This window comes from Oreochromis niloticus, linkage group LG3 (genome assembly GCF_001858045.2).
Source record: "Oreochromis niloticus isolate F11D_XX linkage group LG3, O_niloticus_UMD_NMBU, whole genome shotgun sequence".
In the NCBI taxonomy this organism is placed as follows: Eukaryota; Metazoa; Chordata; class Actinopteri; order Cichliformes; family Cichlidae; genus Oreochromis; species Oreochromis niloticus.
Window position 1 is genome coordinate 47796029 of NC_031967.2, and position 22982 is coordinate 47819010.

Below are 22982 nucleotides of genomic sequence, written 5' to 3' on the forward strand. Positions count from 1 at the left end.
TAATACCTGGTGGGCCGGTCTCTGGTCAAAATGCCCAATTTTTTGTCCCAGTCCAGCCCTGCAGGTTAATACTGGCAGTGTCACCATGCCAGCTGACTGTATTTCATCATTAGTCAGTGTTGTTCTTTATACATCAGTATTACCAAAGTTTATCATAAGGCAGCATAGAAAGTATTTACTTGCTTTCAGGTTTTATTCAAATGTTAGTCTTTTCATTTGTTTCCCCACTTTTTTCCTGTTTCAAAATCAAACACCAGTTTGTAAGAAGATTATCTTCTTTTTTTAATAGGCAGATAAAGTTTTGCATTGGCTAATTTGCCAATTGTATGTTAAAAATGTTTGTATTTTAATATTCAAAAATGTTTTTGCCCAAAACATATGTGCCCTATATGTCAGTAAAAATACTATGCAAATATTGCTGTCCTTGAATGCTGAATAAACACTGACAAAGCACTGATTGTATCTCTTGTACTTCATCAACACAGTATCTAAAACCTTTGCATCGTAGTGGTTAAAACCTCATTCTAATAAGAGTCAAAAGCGCATTTGGTTATTAGGTTTATAGGGTTATTGAATTATGGTTAACGGTTGGTAGAATTTTTTTTAACATTATCTGCCAATTACATCTGCCACCCTTCTCCAAATCTGTGCCCCTACCTGGCCCCCCCAACAAAAATTTTCTAGACACGCCACGGCCCACGTGGGGTGAACTGAGAGGTGCATTGAATGGTCATAGGACCTATGGCGCTTTGCTGAAGTGAATGATTCAAATAAAGAGAATAAATATTCTCTCTTCCTTTATCATTGGTTTGACTACGATGACCTGGATGAGTGAGAACCTTCACAGACTTTATCATTGGTGTTAGTTAATTGTTTTTTTCCCCATTTGGGCTACACTAAACCTGAACTAAATCTTGTTCACACTATCTTTTGTTTCTTTTTGATACCACTACACACCAATAGTTGACAACACTGAAAACACAGACAAATTCAGAGAGTTCCTTGGATACCTGGAATAACATCATAACGTCCTTGTAGGAAACCTTAGGTGTCAACATACCATCCACATGAATGCCATAATCTACCAATTATGTGAACACTACAGACTATGCACAAAGGCATTGCTAGTAGGACTGCAGCCAACCGTGCAAAACTGGTTGAGGAAACAGCAAAGAGCCCAAGGTGTTCACCCACCATGCAAGCTCTGCAGAAAACCACTGTCGAAAACACTTAATCCACTGAAGCACCACCTTGCATTGCACACAACCCAAAGGATCCTCTGCTAATTCCAGGTGGGACACACCACAGAAGTCCCCTGTTCAGGCCCCAAGTGGGGGTGACCTTATTAACACCCTCTAAAAACATCTTAACACCTCTTCTCATTAACAAGACACAGCACAATAGTAGATCTTAACATCTTAGAGAAGCCACAAAAAAGACACAATTTTGCTTTGGCTGGGAACTTGAGGATTGGCCTCTTTTCTCTGTTTTCTTCCTGTGGGCTGAGGCATCACCTTTTGTTTACTTTAACATGCCTTAAGAAGGAATGGAAGCAAGATGAGCGGGTATATATCACTCTTTATTGGCCAAGTTGACATTTTGTTAAGAAACAGATTCAGCGTGAAGTAATTCTGGTGAATAAGATTAGACCCTAACTTTGTTTAACATGAGCAATGGCTCTTAGAGCAAAATTTCTTAAAAAACAGATCCCTCACGGCTTATCTGAAATGACTACAGAGTAAAAACTTTACCAACAGCTATGTAAGTATCTACAAACTTGCTCAGCAAGACACCCACAGACGCTGGAGTTTTAAAGAGAAGTCTGCAGATGATGTTTCCTGTTTCTTGTTGTGCTGAACAATTTCCTTAATTCTCCTCATCATCTGCAGCAATGTCAGCAGTAAACACTAGATGGCAGCATAGGAGAAGTTTCTTCACTATGTGATGGTCTGTGGTCATCAACTGAACAGCACATTTTTTTTAATTCTTCCTCAAATACATATTTTGAGTTAAAGCCACTTTGTTTATGAATGGATAATAAAATTCTTGTAGCACAAACTGGATTTATTTTATTGCAAGTACAAATCCAGAACACAGGAGAGTTGCACTCCTGCTAATAAAACGTTTATAAGTGCAACTCATTTAAACATAGCATGATCTAAAATCTTTCCATTTTATTTTAGAATTGATTATTTTATGTTCAGTGAAATCATTAAAAGACCCTGACTTGTTCACTCCTTTAGAACCCTTTAGAACTTGTTCTGTGCACACAAACTTTTCTGAAACATTTGTGTGCACAAATGTTTCTGTCCCATCATGCTTTGCAGGAATGTCTTTTTTTTCAGTATAAGCAGTCTAAAAAAAGTCCCATGTGGGTTTTACTTTAGTGGAACCAGGTACAGTCTCAGTACATCAAAGTAGTCCATGACTTCAGGGACCTGTTCAAACTTGATATCAGGACATTCAGGTATGCCTCCATGCTGGTGTGCAGGGCCTCAATAGGCTGTTGATATCTCTCTATCGCTCTCTATCGCTCCTTGTAGGTGGCACTTTCCAAGGTTGAAAAGAATGTGTCTTAATAATAATTATAATATCCACATTCTACTAGTTCACAATTTGATTTCCCTGCTGACCACAAACAAGGTGTGTAGGCTTAAAAGTGATGTGGCGTTTCATACTAGCAGCTGACCTGCTGACTTCCACTTACAAGCTTTCAGCAGCTCTTTTTTTTATAAACAGCATTTATAAAACATATAAAATAACCAGGCAGATGGAACTAGTTGGTTTTGCTTTCAAGCTCTAAATAAAATTTCTTAACTTTTGTTAGCATAGAAAGTTATATGCACTCTCTGCCATGTGAGTCAGACTGCACCTAACTGAACCTATCGATGTAACAATTTATAGACATGCACACTACACCTATCTAAAGTAACCCGTGTTACTGTTTTCACTCAGGCGTGAGTTTGCTATTTAACGCTTCTCCTTCAGTCAGCTCTTTCTCTCTGCATTCTGCAAAGCACACAGGAAGTACAGAACAAATATAAATACAACACCGTATTGCTATTAAAAAGAATAGAAATGGCCTCAGGCGTTTTTTATATAACCATTTAAATCTATTTACAGAACAATCACGTGTTCTGCATCAAATAAGAAGGCACACTAATTATTTGTGCAAGACCGAAAAAAAAAATAGTTTGTGTTCAGTATAAGACAGAGGAGAACACCACAGGCCTAAACTCTGCATCTCTGACAGCAGGAAGTTTATCAGTCCTATTTTCCATGTGGGAACAGCGTTTACACTGGAATCTGCCTTTGGTGGCTTTTTGGGAGCAACTGTGACATTCACTAGTATAACTGACACACAAAGCAAAACAATGACAATGACAATGAAATGTGTCACATGTGAAAACTCGCTCTCTCTCTTTCTTTCGCTCACCGGCTTTCTCTCGCGGGTGTCCCTCCTAAAAACTTCCCCTTCTCCCTAAACAACAAAGTGTACCATGTCAACCAATCAAAAAATGATATGGCAACATGTGGCACTTGAACACCAATAGGGAAGGGAAGGGGTGTTTTTCTTTTTTCACTCCCAAGCGGAGACTGTTTGCTAGCGCTGTCTGTAGAAAACGCAGTTTATACCGTTCTTCCCGCTGTAAACACCACTGTTTTGTTCAGAAAAAAAACATTTCGTGTATTTTTTTATCATAACTCTGGTTTTACGTGGCCTTGATGTTGATTATTTCCTTGATGCTAGATCACTCCAATGGAGTGGAAGCCAAGAACTCTTAAAAAGTCTGGACGGTCCTAGAAGTTAAGAATGGATGAAGCTCCACCTGGAATCCTTCTGCAAGGCCATGAAACCTATGATGTATTAATTGATGAATCTAATTAACATAGGAAAAGAACGCTTCTAGCTCTAGTGTGCTGAAGGGAGTGAGTTCACTCTTTGCTACTCTGATGGGACCAGGTGGAGTAAGAAGGACTTCCATAAAGAATACAGAACTGTTTCTGATATTACATTGTGGCAGTGAGGATAGACCTGTACACACTTCAACACTTTTTACCATCTTATTATGGTTGTTTGTTTGCAGCCATTCATACACAACAACTACAACAGGACACAGTTCACTTATATGCAAGGGAAGTGTGACGAGCTGATGCAGCTCAGGTGTATCAGCCTCGTCACGAACCACATACAAATCCATGGAAAACAGCAAGAAGACAACTGGGTAATTAGCAATAAAGTGATCAATATTGCTGTCAACTACTGTCTAGCGCTTATATTTATATTGTCTGAAATTTCCTTTTTGTACAGAGGTCGTGTGTTTTGATGATCAAAGTTCCATCTCAGGTGTGTGCCTGCCAAAACCAAACAGGATATTTTTTATTTTCTGGGTGAATTGAACACACTACACAGGCTGGGTTGGGCATTCAAATATAATGCAATTAATATGTTATTTTACAGATGAAGACCCTGAAGTGGTAGGTAGTGAAAGTTGCAGTTTAGGTGAATGCCTCGACAGCTAACTAAATCAGTAAATAAGTTTAAGGTATGGAAATATAATGAAATTTCATTATGCTTGGTCATTGCACAGTAACATTATGTAATATGCATCTTGTTTTCCAAATGAAAAAGTGTTGCAGACCAGGTAAAACCATGGCTTCATCTTGAACTGACCAATTCATATCAATGTCATGAGTGTGGATTATTTCACAGTGCACCCTGCAAAAAGTATATCTTGGCTAAATGTGTTCATAGGATTTCCATCCAGAACCATCCAGCTCCAGTAAATTTAAAGCAGGTAGAGTCAAATTGAAAAGCCAGTGCAAGCCAAAGATGAAGGCAATATAGGGTCATCTGTAGGTCCAGGTGGAGCAGTGAGCCACGGCATATTACCACATGCAGTTGTAGAGGCAAAAGTATCTGAAAACTATCTGAAGGTGATGAAAAAGGTGGGCATTTGACAGTCTTCCAACACAACTCCAAATTTACCATTATGTAAGCCTTGTTTCCCATTTAGGGTTATCATCATATCATAAGACAACATTGTAATCAAAGTCATGAAGGTATAAAGGTTTTCATTCTTCAATATTTGGTGCTCCAGTTCCTGGAGTTAACATGGATAAGATATTACTGATCCAGCAGTTAGTAGAAGAATGATTAGCAGTATGTATGTATGTATACTGTGTGTTTTGATTGTGGCTCAAGAGTTGGGAGTTCACCTTGTAATCAGAACGTTGCCGGTTCGAGCCCCGGCTTGGACAGTCTCGGCCGTTGTGTCCTTGGGCAAGACACTTCACCTGTGGCCTACTGGTGGTGGTCAGAGGGCCCGGTGGCACCAGTGTCCGGCAGCCTTGTCTCTGTCAGTGCGCCCCAGGGTGGCTGTGGCTACAATGTAGCTTACCATCACCAGTGTGTGAATGACTGAGTGTGTAAAGTGCTTTGGGATCCTTAGGAACTAAGTAAAGTGCTATACAAATACAGGCCATTTACCATTTTATCTCCAAGTGTATCTTTCACGTGTTCCATATGTGGAAGAGGCTTTAATTATATACAGTGAGGACAATCTACTGGGAGAAGGGACGTTTGGCAAGGTATATAGAGGTTCTCTTCATGGTACTCCAGCAGCTGTTAAAAGGATCATGTGTGGCCAACAAGGGATGGAGGACAGCGACATTCATAATGAGATAAATGTTTCACTGTAAGAACTTTGACACACTTTTTTGTTTGACTGTCAAAATCCAATGTTCCTAAAGCTGTGATACAATATGACTTAGTCTCCTAATACAACAGAATAAAAAACAAACCAGTCTCATCCCAACATTGTCAGACTCATGGCAGTTGCCTGCACTGAGTCCTGGTTTTTGTTGACAGCTGAATACATTCATGACACAACCCTGGAGCAAGTGCTTCACACAGACAGCTGCTTGGTGAAGGTACCAATATTAATAATTTTATGTTTTATACATTTATGTAGATGTTAATATTTTTTTACCTTCATATTCAAAAAGTACATTTTATTGCTAGGCATTTGTTTAAATATACACTTGAAGCCATGATTGCATACAACATATAAAAAGACAGAATACTCTTTTCTTCTCATGTCTTCAGTCATTTAGAATTACCAAAGTTATTTTACTTTGCCAAATGCCATAAAACTATGAACTATTGTTTTTATGAAAGAATAATCTTAATTCTGTTCATATTGAGAACCTTCCATCTATTTCCCTAGTGTTTTGTAGAATTGCTTTTTAAATTTTTTAAACTGGCTGACTTTGTTAAGACATTTTAGGTTTCCTTCCACAAGCTTTTCACAATAGTTTGCAGGAATCTTTACTCATTCCTCCTGACAAAGCATATAGTATAACCGAGTCAGATTTGTTGGCCACCTTTTTCACCATTCACCTCTGCCTTCAATTCTTAAGAGGACTGTGATCAGGGGGTTTTGTAGCCACTTCCACACATTGACTTTGTTGGTCTTCGGCCCTGTAGCAGTCGCACGGTAATGTGAAGTGGACCAGATAGGAAAAAACAACCACACGAGCCTTCAGTCTTTTTTCAGAGCTCTAATTATATTTCTTTTACAAGTACAGAGGTTTACCAGTCTCACCAGCGACACATCTAAACATAATCAACCCATATTGAGCCTGAACATTCTCTTTATCTCCTTATGTGTATTTATGTATGTATCTATGTGTATGTACACTTCTGTATGTATAACTTGCACATATCTTTTGGTGTAAATGCCCATGTTACTGTGTAGATACGTACGTTACTGTGTGGTACACACAGTAGGTACCCTTAAATTTATGTATATTTATATCTTCTTCTCCTATCCTAAAACAATCTGAATGTAAATCTACATGCTGTCAATTGAGAGAGAAACTGTGTTACATTGTTCTTGTATCACTGACAGTAAAGGTTTGTTCTATTCTATTCTATTTTATTATTGGCGTATCAACAAACTGATACAATTTAAAATAACACAAAACAGATTTCAAAATAGAACATTGGTTGTTTGCAATAATATCTTCTAACACTGCAGACATAATGTTATTATTAAGTATAAAAATGCTGCAAGGCCTCTGTCTCATAAATTCTCTTATATGACTCCATTGTTAGTTTCCAGCCAGGTTTAGTTTGTACTAGACATGTCATATCAGCTTATAGATGAAGTGCTAAACTGTGTGTGTGTTTCTTGCATTTGAAACATGTATACTTCTTGCCCACACTTATTTGTTACTTGGTTCTGTGACACATATTGAATTTTTCTTTTTTGTTTCAGAGGACCAGATTAAGTGAAAAGCAGCCTGACAGTAAAATTTGCCTTTATGGGCAACACTGATACTTCCCTGTCTCATCATGCTTTCTTCAATACATGCTGTCAAGAGATGTATTCTTAAACACTTCTTCAGTTGAGAATCAGAGAGGAGAAACACAGCTCTACTTGTATACAAGGGGAGCTCACAGAGCGCTTGCAGGGAAGCGAGGTCTCCAAGAGTCCGCTCTCCCATTGCCCTGCTCTTTATTATATACACCAGTGGGCGCGTTTGTTCATTACATTGGAGTGTGAGTGTGTGTGTGTGTGTGTGTGTGTGTGTGTGTGTGTCCGTGAAGACTTCCCTAAACCTGCTGGTCTGGAAAATCCAACAGTTCATCTATATGTAAAAAAGGCACTTAGACTAAAACTGACATAGCTACGTTTATCCTACCGTGAAACAATAAAAGAAGGTACAACCTTTCCCATGCTCCTAGGATGTGGGGGGTGAATGCCAGAACACTCTGGAATGCACACAAACCTCCTAGGATGAGATATTCTTTCAATATACCATCAACTACATACTTCTAAACACAAATGATTACATACAGCATTCTACCATAAGTAAACTTATATTATTAAAAGATTATACTGACTACTAAGTAATAATTTTCTATTGACACATGCTCAGTCTAAAAACAACTCCTGGAGGTTTTACTTGGTGCCAGCAGCTCTTGATGGCAGAGAAAGTTCAGTCTTTAACTCATCTGGTACAGGTACACCCTCAGGCTGGTATTGAGTGCTTCACCATATGCAGTATCTTTATTTGCAGTGTTGGGAAGGTTACTTTTAAAATGTATTCCACTACAGATTACAGAATACATGCCCCAAAATGTCGTTTTTAATGTATTCCATTAAGTTACTCAATGTGAGTAATGTATTCTGAATACTTTGGATTACTTGATATAGTGTCATGCTTTTTACAACTACATGATTGTACTATTGCTGGGTGATTTATTACTAATCCTGAAGACTACTCGCCACCGAGCTAACACTGTGATTATTGCAGCTAACTTTAGTTTTTAAAAAAGAACTTACTTCCAGATGTTTCTTTAGCTTGGAGGTAGAGTTCTTTGACTCTGAGAGCAGCTTGGTTGCTGGCAAACACAGTGTGCATTGAGCAGTCAGATTTCTCCCATCCCTTTCTTCTTTAAATGTGAAATTCCAAGTAAGAAATGCATTCCTGCCCGTGCACTGTTGGCTCTGTTGTGCTGGCTCTCGGTCCGTCATGTAACTGATGCCACCAACATTAACAGGATGGGCATAGCTTAACATATGAAACAGGATCCATTTATTTCAACAAAGTAACTGTATTCTAATTATCACTTATTTAAATGGTAACTGTAACAGAATACATTTACTCATATTTTGCATTTTAAATATGTAATGCTGGTAACATGTATTCCATTATTTTCCAACACTGTTTATCTGTAGCACACTGGCACATATGTCAGGTTTATATTGTTGATTGTCATTTATGCTTAGAAATATTTAACCATATTCACACCCACACCCTGGGAACACACACACACACACACACACACACACACACACTCGCACGACAAACACAGACAAGGTATTCTTTGTCCACATGTAGACCTATATGAAACGTCATATGTTAATGAACCAATGCATATTCATGTAACCACAATAAAAGGAGTATTACAGGGAACCTGGCTGAGAGTCTGACGGAGGTCAAGTGGGTGGAACAACACTTGGCTCCAGGCAGGTCTCCCTCATGCATGAGTAACATAAAGAACTTTGCCTACTTGTGTCTTGCTTTTGCTGTGTAGTAAATTGTCTTGAACGTTTAGTACGTAGGTTTATGCTACAAACCTATCACATACATGGTGGAAGTAGAAGGGATGTTTTTTAACATGAAAGATGCAAATTTCAGAAATGTTTAAATACTTTAAAGGAGTTTATTTAGGGTTAATTTAAAAATGTGTAATATTAATCCTTTGCATGTTTACATTTTCTGCTATGACTTGCTTGATAAATTAGTACCTTGTTACAATCCGTTTTGCAATTCATCATGAAATGTGATGAAGCTTTGTAACTTTCAAAGAAGACTTGAAGTCACAAAGTTGTGTTTACTTCCCTGGTTTGTGGGTTCAAAAAAGGATTAAATGAAGGCTCATTTATATAATTTTATCCCCATATTGCTATTTGGCCTATCAATTATAATCTTACTATAAATAATCAAAGTCAAGCAGAAAAGAGCTGAGCACCAACTCTCAGCATCTTAATGATATCCTCTTCTCACTTTGAAAGACACACAGTCTGACCTAAAAAAAAAATGCGGCTGGTTTTCTGTGACTTTAGTGAACAGTGTCTGCTGCCAAGCCACCAGATATTCAGTCTGTGCTTTACCACACACTTCACATAGAGACTTTGCAGGTGTATTTCACTGCTCTGTTTTGGAAAACAAAGCAACACATTTATAATAGTAACCACAGTGAGAACCTGCTGTTTAGAAGAAATGACCTGCAGCAACTCTTTTCTCTTAAACCGCATTCATGCACAAGCAAAAATTGCAGAAGAAACAAGTAGTTTAATTTTAACTTTCTATATAAGAGACAGAATCATTTTTTAGCATGTTAGCACTTTATAGTTTAGTTATATATTCAGCAGATGATGTAAAGCTTGTTCAATTGCAATAACAATATGTGATAAATGTCTTCACTTTCACTCAGATGTGATTTTGTCTTCATTCAGCTCTTTTTTTGAGACCTGTCAGATATACAAGCAGTAAAGAACAATATTTTGTTAATATTGCTAGTATTTAATATTTACCACCCATCACACATTACATATTATCTGAATGCAACATATAAAGAATCATAGTAAATGGCTCTAGAAGATAACATGTCATGAGAGGACAGACAACCACAATAACATCAGTGATGATGAACACTATTTGCTATTCACTATATTCATTAGGTGTAATTTGAAATTTTAGGAAAATCTGACAATCAGAAGAAAATAATGTCACTCTTACATCTTAACATTTTTCTCTGAAATTTTATCTTAATGACATAAATATCAGCTGCTCTAAACAGCTTCTTGATTTTTACCCTAGTTTGTTAGTGTAGCTAGTGTTAATTTCCTTTTGTCAGTGTCAATCCTGTCAGTAGATTGACACTTTTTATGATAGTAACATGAAAGAGAAATAACAAAACAAGAGTGATAATTAAAACTGTTTTTTGTTGTTTTTTGGTCAATAAGTTGAAAAAGCTGAATGTTTTAAATTGCATTTTACTTAAATAAACAAATTTAACATATATTACTTGTATCTTACAACCCTAAAGGTTCTTATCTATATCAGTTATTACAATGTCATCATGTTGCGGGCTGAAGTGACCCATTTGTAGCATACTTCTACCATATGAAAGCACAACAATTTGTTTCACAACAATAACATGCAATTTATATTCAATAAACTTTATTATGCATGATATATTTTGACATCAATATGTTGCCTAATAAAAACTTGTGTTAATTTATTGATCAATCTTGCTTGCGCAGTAAGGTTATTTTGTACAAGTTCATAATAAAATTAATAATACCGCTACTGTATATCGGATTGGTCCATCCCTAATTTTATTCTTAAACAAATGTTGGCCTTCCTCACCTGTTTGTGCAGAAGAGGGAGACTAGATGGAGACAGGAGAATTTTGAGCACCTGTTTATAAAAAAGACAAAATAAACAAGAAAAAATGTTAATTGGTGAATGCTACCAGGAATCACTGAGCATGCTTATTGTTATAAAATAAAAAAATCATATTCTGATAAGCCAACTGTCAGCATACTTGGTGTTAAAGATGTGTCTTCTGTGTGACTTCTGATGGTTTGTTGATGTTTATGATGTTGAAACAGTCCTGCCAGTATGAGCAGAATGACCAGCAATAAAACACCCAAACCAATGCCGAGCCCCAGGTAGATCTCTAAGTAAGGCACTGTAGGATGACCTGCTGGAAAGATAATTGCACTGTGTATTAGAAATGATTAAAATGATGTTGTAATTTACTCTAAATATTTATATGTTTATTAATGTAAAAACTTAAATAAATCCTATTCAATACAATTATGTAGACCCAATATGATTTAGTCCCAGAAGGTTCTGTTCCAGATCATTTTCTAATGACTTGTCTCAGCCACAGATGCTGACTGGAGACGTGTACAAAGGTGCAAACAAAGCTAAATAACAATTAACTGGTATCCAATAGATAATAATAGTGCTAGGAAACAAGACTACAGAGGGAGTGTGAAAAACATTGTTGTTGTTTTTTTTCTTCTTCAAGTTTGTTGTTGATAAGATGTCCACAACGGCCACATTTGGACAACACATAGCCTGTGCACAGAAGTCCTATGGACGTCAACACCAGACGTTCAGTAGTTGTCAAAAAAAGACCTTGCCTTGTGTTACGAAACAACCTCAGTGGACCAAAACTGGATGTCGAAAAATGACGTAAAAAAGCATCACTTTGACGGGAATGTTCATTGTAGACCATATATTGTTTTTCACTTACAAACTTTATTATCAAACTTTATTTATTTTGAAAATATTGATGCATCTTACTTCCAACAGTTAGCCAGCTCTCTGGTGATTCTCCAGTATCAGCAATGCTACATTTGTAGAGTCCTTCATCAGATTTGGACACAGTAGGAATCATTATGTTTCCTGATGAGCTGCTCCCAATGGAGATGCCATTTTTATAGAATTTTGCAGTGTAGTTGGAGTTTTCATCCTTTTTTCTACAATGCAAGGTCACGTTTTCTCCCTGCATCACAGGATGGGCAGGAACCTCCAGGATCACATGACTCTCTAAATCTAAATGGCAGAAGGTATGACTGTTATGTTTGTTTCAAAAAGTGATTTTTGTGAAAATTATACATACATAGATATCATTAATTACTACAGAAAGTAGGTGACATCATAAATAAATGTGTCAAATATTACATTGCACATGCAGTTGTCTCTCTCTCTCGCCATATATATGTAGATATATTTATTAATGGCCTGTCTTTGTATACAGGCCATACAGGCCGTGTGTGTGTGTGTTTGTGTTATTTATTTTATTGTGGTTATGATGCATTAGCTGAAGAAAAATTATCCTTACTGCTGATGAAAACTACAGTACCAAATATGACATTGTGCATTACTGTAAGTAACATGCTAAACAGAAAAAACGGTTGATGGACTAAATGAGGCAACGCATAATCGTTTCTATGGACATACCAATTACAGTGATGTTGACAGAGTTGCTTTTTTGTATTCCTCCCATTTCACACCAGTATTCTCCACTGTCAGTTGATGGATATGCATTAAAAATTTTGCAAGGTCCAGTCGATGTTTCCCAGGTTGAAGCACATGTTCTAACTTCTCCATTTATCTTTTTCATCACTCTCCATCCAGTCCGCCCATTTAGCCCTTCACAGCTGATAGTGATAGGCTCTGATTGAAAGAACTGCTGTCTGTTTGGAACAACTTGAGGAAAACCTGAATCTGAGACACAAAATCAAATAAAGACCCCCTTTTTTTTAAAATTAAATGTCTTCCATTTGAACAAAAAATTGTCAAACTTAAGGTTATTGTACATGTGTTTTTATTATTGATTTTGGTTTTTCAGAAAAACACAAATGTATATACATAATCACTTAGGTTTTCAAATGATAAAGATTTATATATACTGCAATGGTAAATATACATATGCATGTGGTTATTTCAGAAGTGTTTTAGAGGTGCATGTTGAAGGTCTATTTTTAGCTGAAAAATAACAACTGTGGTAGTAGTATATTAAATCTATCACATGCACTATTATACACTCTAACCCATTTAAAACTACACATAAAAAAACAACACGAATATAACAAAACTTACTGTGTGTTTGAGAGTCACTGACTTCAGCTACTATAACCAACAGCAACAGAACATTCATCACTGAAAATACTGAGAATGACAGTTTTAATATTTAACATATTTTTATTTATTCCCATCATTAGTGATACGTTCTATGCATTTATTTTTGAGCAGATACAAATGTCCAAAATTAATATATGCAAATATATGGTTGCTTCTTGGATATATTAATTTACCTTTCAGTTTATCCATGCATTTTTTTAAATTAAAAAAAAAAGACAAGATCAGTACTCACAGAGTCTGATGGTGGGAAATTTGATCTCCATGTTGTCTTGCTGCTGACTGCATGGCCATCAGACTGAACTGAGGATATATTCTTTTGCAAAAACTTCCTCTTCCTGTGTTTCTGTGGTGACTGAGGCCCGACCATGGTTCCATTTCAGTCGCACGTGATTGCAAAAAATGTCCCTGCAGCCTACTATTTGTTTTACCTCCTTTTATGATTGACTGACAGACAGACAGACAGACAGACAGACAGACAGACACCAGGCAAGACCCCAGGTGTAGGCTGTGTAAAGATGCCCCTGAGAGAATCCAGCCCATAACAGCAGGGTGTAAGATGCTAGCAGGCATGCATGGAACGCCATAACCAAGTGGCCGGCATAGAGTACAGGAACATCTTTGCTGAATACGGCCTGGAAGTCCTGAGGTCAAAATGGGAGAAGCCCCCTAGACGGATTTCTGACTTCCCTTCAGCGAGGTGTGTTTCTGGACCTTGTTGACCAGTTTTCTTTTTTGGACAGCCAGTTAGCTGATGATCTTTGAAACACACAGGTTGCAAAGTACACATCTAAAACTAGTCAGAGTGAGTTGCTTGATTGCATGTGGAGAGTTAATAAAGAAAAAATTGCAAAGGAAGTTTTTCAAACACCATTTGTCGCTGTTCAAGCTGATGAGACAACCTATGTTGCATGTGTAAGCCAGTGAGGGGACACCCCAATCGTGGACAGAACTGCTGGGGGACTCGAACAACTCCTGAAGGAGAAGCTCCAAGCCTACAAGCTGGAAAACAAACTAATTCCACAGACATATAATGGGCCAGCTGTAATGACTTGTAGGCCAGGTTAAAGGAAACATTGTATTTGTCTTATGTTAGATTTGTGATTTTAGTTTATGCAATTCTTATTCAGGTTTTAGTTGAGGACAAGCTCAGCTATAATTTATCATTGTTGCTTTGGTTTCTGTGTTTGGGTTCTTGTCTAGTTTTTCATGTGTGCCGAGTCTATTAAGGAGTTATTGTCTACATTTCCTGTTTGATTTTGTAAAGGTCCTGTGTTTCATTTGCTCAGTGTGCTTAGTTTTACACCTCCCCTGTCCTAGTTGGCTGTGTGGCAGGCAGGCAGGAGTGGAGGACACAAAAAGCAGGACTCTTGGAGACAGGAATTAAACTGAAAACGCAGCTTTATTGCTGGAAAAACTCCTCAAACTGAGACTCACAAACAGTGGTGCTGGAGAACTGGAACATGACAAACACACAGCACAGAGAGGTACAACGCAACAGGGAACACACGAAAACACAGGGCTTATATACACAGGGGAGTAATCAGGGAATGGGCAACAGGAGGGAGACACAGCTGTTAGAAATTAGGCTAACGAGACAAGGAGGAGGTAAAACTGAACACACTGACATGAGACATGAACTTTCAAAGTAAAACAGGAAATCAGAAACAAATCACAAAAACGCAAACTTGACACCGAGAGAACGACAGAAAGAAATTGTCACATAAAACAGAGGCAGTGACCTAACTAATGGCCAGAACACCAACTAATGTAAAATGCACAAAACCAAGAATACCCCTTAATACAAAATCAAACCAGCACACCTCCAAAAACCCATACAAATCATATATTTAGAAAAACAAAACAGAAAAAGCTGGGTCAAAATTGACCCAGAACCATGACATCCCCTGTGTGTCACTATGTGCATTTTTGTCAGCTATTTCCTCATGTGTTTCCACTTCCTCTGTTCACACCTTGTATTTAGTCTGTCTTTCCCTTCTGTCTTTGTCAGAATGTCTGTGTTTCCATGTCTAGTCATAGTATAAAGTCATAGTAGTCACAGTCGTCATAGTTTCTTTGTTTTTCATAGTCTTCATAGTTTCATGTGTATCTCTTGCTACCAGCCAAATAAAGGCTCGCACTTCGTTCAAATTCAGTTCTGTCTCCTAGCCTGTGTCTGCACCTGTGTCCTCCTCACGCACTCCACACGTTCTCCAAGAGAACTACAGTCCTGGATGAAGTGCTTGGCAAAAGGATTCCTGCTTTAGGACAAACACGATGGAACTTACACTGTAAAGTTGCATCGTAAACACTGTGTTTGAACATCAAAACACCTTGAAACAGTGTTTCAAAATTGGGATTAATCCATCTTGGGACAGTATGTAAATGCAACAAACCCATGGCCTGTTAGCTTTGCTGGGGGACGCACACTTTCTTTTCTTTTTCTGTTTGTTTTTTCCTTCGACCCACATGCATGTTGATATTTTATATAACATTCTTCAAAAACGGACCACAGATCCTCTCAAAACCAGATAGGCCCTGGAGAAGTTTTCGTGCTCTATTGGTGAACTGAAGAACAAGCTGACCAAAGATACCACACCGTCACAACCAGAGGCAGACACAGCTGAAGCTGCAGCAAGGCCACGCAGAATGTGGCAGGCTAACAACATGTCAGTAGCAGCAATGATGGAGTAATCAAAGGCTCGCTTTGAGAAAGCATGGCACTTGGTGCCATTTGAACTTATCGATCCTGAACTTTTTCAATAGTTTAGGGAAAATTCCCTCCAGAAGCAGCAACATTTCTCAGTGATATACAGAGAGAAACTGAAAGGTTAGCTGATTATGTTGTACACTAAACCTGCCAACTCCACTTGAAAATCTGCAATGTCACTTTTGACGATGCTAACGGAAAACAAATGTTAGGACACTTTATTTGAAATGCTGACATAACAGTGTTTTCCAACTGTTTACAGACATTTCCTGATAGTATGCCTCATATTGTCTGAACTCTACACACAAATCAAAACACACACACAACGGGCAGAACCCTTCAATTCTCCTGCAAAATGGAATTACATTCAAAGCAATGTAAGTTCTTGTCAAAATGGCATTCTGTTTTCAAATGAGACACACAAACCATCACATGAATAGACATTTATAAGAACCAGTTGAACACTGATGTTCTTAATGTAAAACACTATGACCACTTCTTCTCCAGTCATCATGACTTACTGTAAGCCTTTTTTTTTGTTCAGTGTTACACTTACTACAGACAGTACATAGGTCTACATAAGTGCATTGTACAAGATTTCTGAATGGTTGTATACAAAACACACAAATGTGTGGTACCAAATATATTTTACTGTATTTTTCACACAAATACAATGTACACATTGTTCATCCCAAACAACACAAAGTTGCACATACTGTGGTCTACATATACAAACAACAGAAGAATGTACTGAATACAGTTACAGTCAAAACAAAAGAAAAAACAACTATGTTGCATCTTCTCTTCTGTTTCGATCTGGCAACAGCACCTCATCTACACCACAAGCAATGTTTGGCCTGGCAAAGCAGGGGGAGAAATGTTGATTAGCATTGCAAATCCAGCCATGAATAGCATCAGCGGCTATATCTCCACATGCATCTTCCATAGCTTGGAAAATGAGTATATGTGTGTGTGGATTTCGATCATACACTTTCCATCTCCAGACAAAAAAAAGATTCTTTATAATGGGATTGAGGAATGGATAATATGGAGGGAGATAACTAAAAAGTGCGGATGGGCAGTGAACCAGTTACGGACTCCGAAACACACATGATACATAATAGAGCCTTGGAGTGGTCACTATTTTGAAGCATAATCAGAGTATGATTACTGCACAGTACTTTAATTTATGCAGTGTTGAGTGTATGCATCAATTGTGGAATTGTATGGGACTTACTTGCATATAGTTGTATTGCAATTCTTTGACTCTGTCTGAATTTGACTCTCTGAATTTCAAATGACACCCTGTAGAGCTACTTCATCCTCAGATTATTTCTGTGCAAGACATGGTCCAGTATTGATAAGCAGACCCTATCAATATTTTGAAATATGTTGTTGTCTTGTACTATTTTTCTTTGTATTTGCTGTACTGTTTTGGCGTTATTTTCTAGAATCATGTTTAGGATTTCAGTCTCCTGTTCAGGAGACAAGATCTTCCCGACCACCTTGTGTTGGTAAGATTTCAGCTCTGAAATACAAATAGTATACTGTAACTGTGAATAGGCCTACTATGTAGAAATACAAAGTAGGAATACATTTCCCAAATACGTGAAACATACTTTACAGTTTTTTCACAGTTCACAGAAAGGTCCACAGACAATATGGTGCTACAGTAATGTGCTCATTGAGTATAGTGAGATTTCTTACCTATTCTCATTACGGAAAGTCGGAGTCGTGATGGATGCTACAGTGTACCTGCTCACATTTTGCTATACTCTTTGCCCAGCATCCCTCATTGTTAGATCATGGTTGACCACATGGTCAATCAAAGTGGCTTTGATCTCACCGGAAATTACATTCCTTGGCCTTCATCATCCTCGTCCTCTTACTCTCACTCCTCTGGCTCTGCCTCTGTTTCGACTGTTGGCATCCATTGCTCCAAAACAGAAGAACTCACCTGTTGCCCTTTTATAAAGCTCTGATTTCTCAATTGCAATTATGTGTGAAAGGTGTTTACTCATTTGATGAGTTAGTATGCAAAGTAGGGCAACTGAGTTTTCAATTTTGAATGACAGCGTGTTTCTTGTGCAAAGAAGAAATGTTCTTCATGAAAATTGTGCCAAATGCAAAGAATTGTGTTGTTACAGCAACACCAGGTGATCTATTTACAAAGTGAGGAAGTATGGGCTCTGGGGATCCACACACACTCCTAACTCCACACTCCGTCCACGCTCAACCACACTCTAGAGAAAACACAAAAGCTCGCTCCAAACCTCACACACTCGATTGCTCAGGTAACACAGGGGCTGGTTCATTGTGCACCTGTTCACAGAGACATGAAAGGATTACTACAGGGAGATCGCTAGGAAATGACAAGAGTAAAATGAGCCAGGGTTTACACTGATGAGAGTTGGCAACGGTCCAGCGACGAGAAACAAAGAGCTGTCATCTTATAAAGGGACTGGAAGACTATTGGGTGATAAGCCACAGCTGTGTGATTGCGACCACGTGTGTGGGCCAAGGGCAGGAGCCCACAGGTGAGCTCCGCCCAGGCGGAGGGAGGAGGGACAGAGAGGGAGGGAGAGAGCAGGAACAAAATCAAAACAAAAACACATGTAGCCACACTGAGCCGACCGGGTAGACACAGGGACCCTGACAAATTCTCCTCATCATCTGCAACAATCTCAGTAGTAAACACTCGATGGCAGCATAGCAGAAGCTTATCACTATATATTGAGTGGTCATCAACTGAACAGCACAATTGTTTCATGTATCAAATACATATTTTGAGTTAAAGCCACATTGTTTATGAATGAGTAATAAAACAAATTGAATTAATTGTATTATAGGTGCAAATCCAGAACAAAGCAGAGTTGCACTCCTGCTAATACAACATTTATAATCAAACATTTATATTTATTACTTTCTGGTGCTGTCTGTCTGATTTACAAAATTTGCAAAAGACAGATTTTTCACCAAATTAAAAGACTTTATTGCAATTTAAAAGTTAGATTTTCATGTAGGATCTGGCTGCTACAGTCAATTGTATTACTCATGACCTTTTTTAAAATTTTAATTTAAAGGTGAGATTACTCCAAAAGGATTTTATAACAACGTAAAAAAGCTAATGACAGCAGAAAAATCAGGTAGGTTTTGATACCTTTAAGCAACATGTAAAATAATCTCATTTATTTAAAATGATAGGGTCAGCAGGTTATGTCAGACCAATTGTAATATAGAAATCGCTGTGGATCACTTTGCATAACTGTATCCTTTACAGGTGCAGCAGAGGCCTTTGAAAAAGCCAAGAAACTACTGCAGCCTCAAATAAATTTAGCTTTTTACCTTGATGCTAGGTAATCCCATGGAGTGGAAGCCGAGAACCCTTAAAAAGTCTGGACGGTACCAGAAGTTAAGAATGGACGAAGCTCCACCCAGAATCCATCTGCAAGGCCATGAAACCTATGATGATTTATTTAACATAGGCAAAGAACGCTTCTGGCCAGAGCGTACTGAGGGGAGTGAGTTCACTCTTTGCCATTCTGACGGGACCAGTAAGGAGGAGTTCCACAAAGAATACACAACTGTTTCTGATATTACACTCTGGGAGTGAGGACGGACCTGACCACACCGCTTTTCAGCATCTTTATCTTTGTCATTGCACAGTTACAGTATGTAATATGCATCTTATTTTGAAGATGAACTTCCTGAAAATCATATAGGACAAAGTGTTGCAGACCAGGTAAAACCATGGCTTCATCTTGAACTGTCCAGTTTATGTCTCGTCATGAATGAGGATTATTTCACAGTGCACCCTGCAAAGTATATCTTGGCTAAATGTGTTAAATGCAGGCTGTGTGCAGACAGGAATAGGACCCAAGGTGCAGACTCCGGAGACCAAAGGTGAACTCAAAACAGCTTTAATACTAAACTCAAAAAGGGGTAACATAACATGACTGGAAAAAATCAAAATAAACTTAAACCAGAGGACTAACAGAACACACAGCTAAGTAAACGGTAGAACGCGACAGAGAGCACAGGAAAACACAGGGCTTAAATACGCAGAGGGAGTAATCAGGGAATGGGCAACAGGAGGGAAACAGCTGGGGCAAATCAGGACTAACGAGACAAAGAAGCGTAAAGTGAACACACTGAGAAAAGACAGAGACCTTCAAAGTAAAACAGGAAACACAACACAGACTGAGCTTATAGACACAGACTGACTGGACACGGGGATATAGCAACTAAGGATACACAGAGAAGCGAACTAGACAAGGGGATACAGCTGACAGGGGAGACAGCAACTAGAGACGACAGACAAAAACCATAAGACAGAACTCAAAGAAACCAAAGACTAGAAATTATAAATAATATAACAAACTCAAAAACCCTGGGTCAACGACCCAGGCCTCCTAACAGTACCCCCCCCTTAGGGGCTGGCTTCCAGACAGCCCAAACCAGAATCACCAAAAACGAAAAACAACCCAACCAGGGCGGGCGGTGGGGGAAACAGGACGGAGGGCTCGAAACAAACCAAACAAGGAGCCAGAAACAAAAAAAAACCAAAAAAAAAACCTCAAACAACGGAGCCCAGAAAGCAACATAACAAAACACACAGGCGGCCAGGAAAAACAGGTCACAAAGTTCAGGGGGCCGGCCCGGAGGACGACGACCCAAGAGCCCAGAAAAAAGTTCAGGGGGCCGGCCGGGCGGGAGGCACCGGCGGCGATGGAGCAGGTCAGGAGGCCGGCCGGGCGGGAGGCACCGGCGGCGACGGAGCAGGTCAGGAGGCCGTCCACGACGGCGAGGATGCCCAATCATCGGCCCGGAAGGAGGCCGTCCACGACGGCGAGGACGCCCAATCATCGGCTTGGAAAGCAGCCAGAAAGGACGAGCAGGCCGGACAGGACGTGCAGGACGAGCAGGACGAGCAGGAGCAGGACGCGTAATCAGAGGCCTGGAAGGAGGCCGGCGCTGTAGAGGCGCAGGATGTGGTCCGGACGTCGGCGTGGCCGAGGCAGGACCAAGCGAAGCTGTAGCCGAGGCCAGACCGGGCGAAGGCGAAGACTCGGAGGCCGGACCGGGCGAAGGCGAAGACTCGGAGGCCGGACCGGGCGAAGGCGAAGACTCGGAGGCCGGACCGGGCGAAGGTGACGGCGAAGGCGAAGACTCGGAGGCCGGACCGGGCGAGGGTGACGGCGAAGGCGAAGACTCGGAGGCCGGACCGGGCGAGGGTGACGGCGAAGGCGATGCTGAAGCTGGACCAGACGACGGCGGAGCTGAAGCCGTAGCTGGACCAGGCGAGGACGAAGCCGTAGCCGTAGCTGGACCAGGTGACGGCGTGGGAGCCGCAGGTGGTGGCACTGCAGGCGACGGCGTGGGAGCCGCAGGTGGTGGCGATGAAGGCTGGACGGGCCCTTCGGACCCTCCAGCGGAGGCAGAAGGCTGGACGGGCCCCTCGGACCCTCCAGCGGGAACAGAAGGCTGGACGGGCCCTCGGACCCTCCAGCGGGAACAGAAGGCTGGACGGGCCCCTCGGACCCTCCAGCGGGAACAGAAGGCTGGACGGGCCGCTCGGACCCTCCAGCGGAGGCAAACAAAGGCTGGCGCAGTTCTCCAGAACCCCCAGCGGGAACAGAAGGCTGGACGGACCCCTCAGACCCTCCAGCGGAGACGAACAAAGGCTGGAGCGGTCCCTCGGACCCTCCAGCGGGAATAAACGGCTGAGTAAACGACTGAGGTGAAAACTGAGCAGGTGACTGAGCCGATAGGTGAGCTAATGTTCGAGCTATGGATAGAAGTTTAAGTTCTATTGACTGTTGTAACGATGGTAGTAATGGTGGGTTAGGTGGTGGATTAGCAGTAAGCTGAGCTAGTTCCCCTGAGCCTCCAGAACCTGAAGAAAATCGCTGGACGGGCTCACCTGAGCCTCCAGCGAGGTCAGAAACAGGTGCAGGTACCTGCCGGATACCGGCCTCTCCCACCCGAGGAGAAGGTACGGGTGCCGCGACAGGCACCGGAGCAGGGACCAGCTGGACCTCAGCCTCCCTCACCTGAAGCACTGAAACAGGTGCAGGGGAATGCTGGGCCCGAGCCGCCCTGGGAGCAGGAACACAACTGGGCGAAGGAGCAGGGTCAGAAAACACAGAATCCTCTAAAATGTTTTTTAGCTTCCTACCACCACCATGTGTAATAGTCTTAACAGTCTCAGTTTTAGCAGTGTTCATATGATTGTCTTTTTCCAGCTTAGAGGGAGCAGAATGAAAACAGTCATTATAACTCACCACGGGGAGTGGCTCAGCAGAGACAGAGTGGCGACTGCGTGGCGACTGCGTGAACGTCGCTTTCTCCGGGAAGTGGGAGGTGGCAAACTGGGCTGCGAACCCTCCAAAAGACCGGGCTGCGACGAGGAAGCAGAGAGTTTGTGAAGCTCAGAACGTGGCAGACCCAAAAACAGAGCGAAGGATTGCAGCGGAGTGAGTCTAACGTCCGGCGTCACGTAATCCCTCTTCCTCCGCCGCTTAACCTTCTTGTCGGACTGGTAATCCAGGGGTGGAGGCGGAGGTGTAGCGACTGGAGAGAATGAGCACGTGCTCAATCTGATCGCCCGAGGCATAGGCGCCGGCTCGGCCATGGCCATGGCAGTTTGGAGGCTGCGGGGCCCTCCGAAAGCCAAACGAGACCCATAGAAGGGTGACTGGAGCTCCTGGGCATGCTTAGCCTCCTGCCTCACGCTCTCCTTGAGGAAGGCAGAAACTGCGGGTCGCCGATACCAAACAGAGTCTGCTGGGTCCATAGTATGGTCGCGTTCTTCTGTTAAATGCAGGCTGTGTGCAGACAGGAATAGGACCCAAGGTGCAGACTCCGGAGACCAAAGGTGAACTCAAAACAGCTTTAATACTAAACTCAAAAAGGGGTAACATAACATGACTGGAAAAAATCAAAATAAACTTAAACCAGAGGACTAACAGAACACACAGCTAAGTAAACGGTAGAACGCGACAGAGAGCACAGGAAAACACAGGGCTTAAAT

General features: G+C 40.6%; 1 protein-coding gene across 2 annotated transcripts; it reads right to left on the minus strand.

Moving 5' to 3' along the window:
• Positions 1-9423: 9423 nt before the first annotated feature.
• On the minus strand, positions 9424-13663 carry LOC100702777 (Fc receptor-like protein 3). 2 transcript variants are annotated; one of them, XM_019354454.2, is made up of 7 exons: positions 13475-13663; positions 13201-13230; positions 12559-12825; positions 11899-12150; positions 11129-11290; positions 10951-11001; positions 9424-10049 (listed from the first exon to the last, which is right to left on the minus strand). In XM_019354454.2, exons 1-6 carry the CDS (start codon positions 13503-13505, stop codon positions 10973-10975), a joined length of 771 nt encoding a protein of 256 aa, XP_019209999.1. In that variant the 5' UTR covers positions 13506-13663; the 3' UTR covers positions 9424-10049; positions 10951-10972. The 2 variants fall into 2 exon arrangements, with proteins under 2 accessions (XP_019209999.1, XP_005465553.1); XM_005465496.4 differs by having other exon boundaries at positions 13201-13269; positions 13475-13662.
• Positions 13664-22982: the final 9319 nt, after the last annotated feature.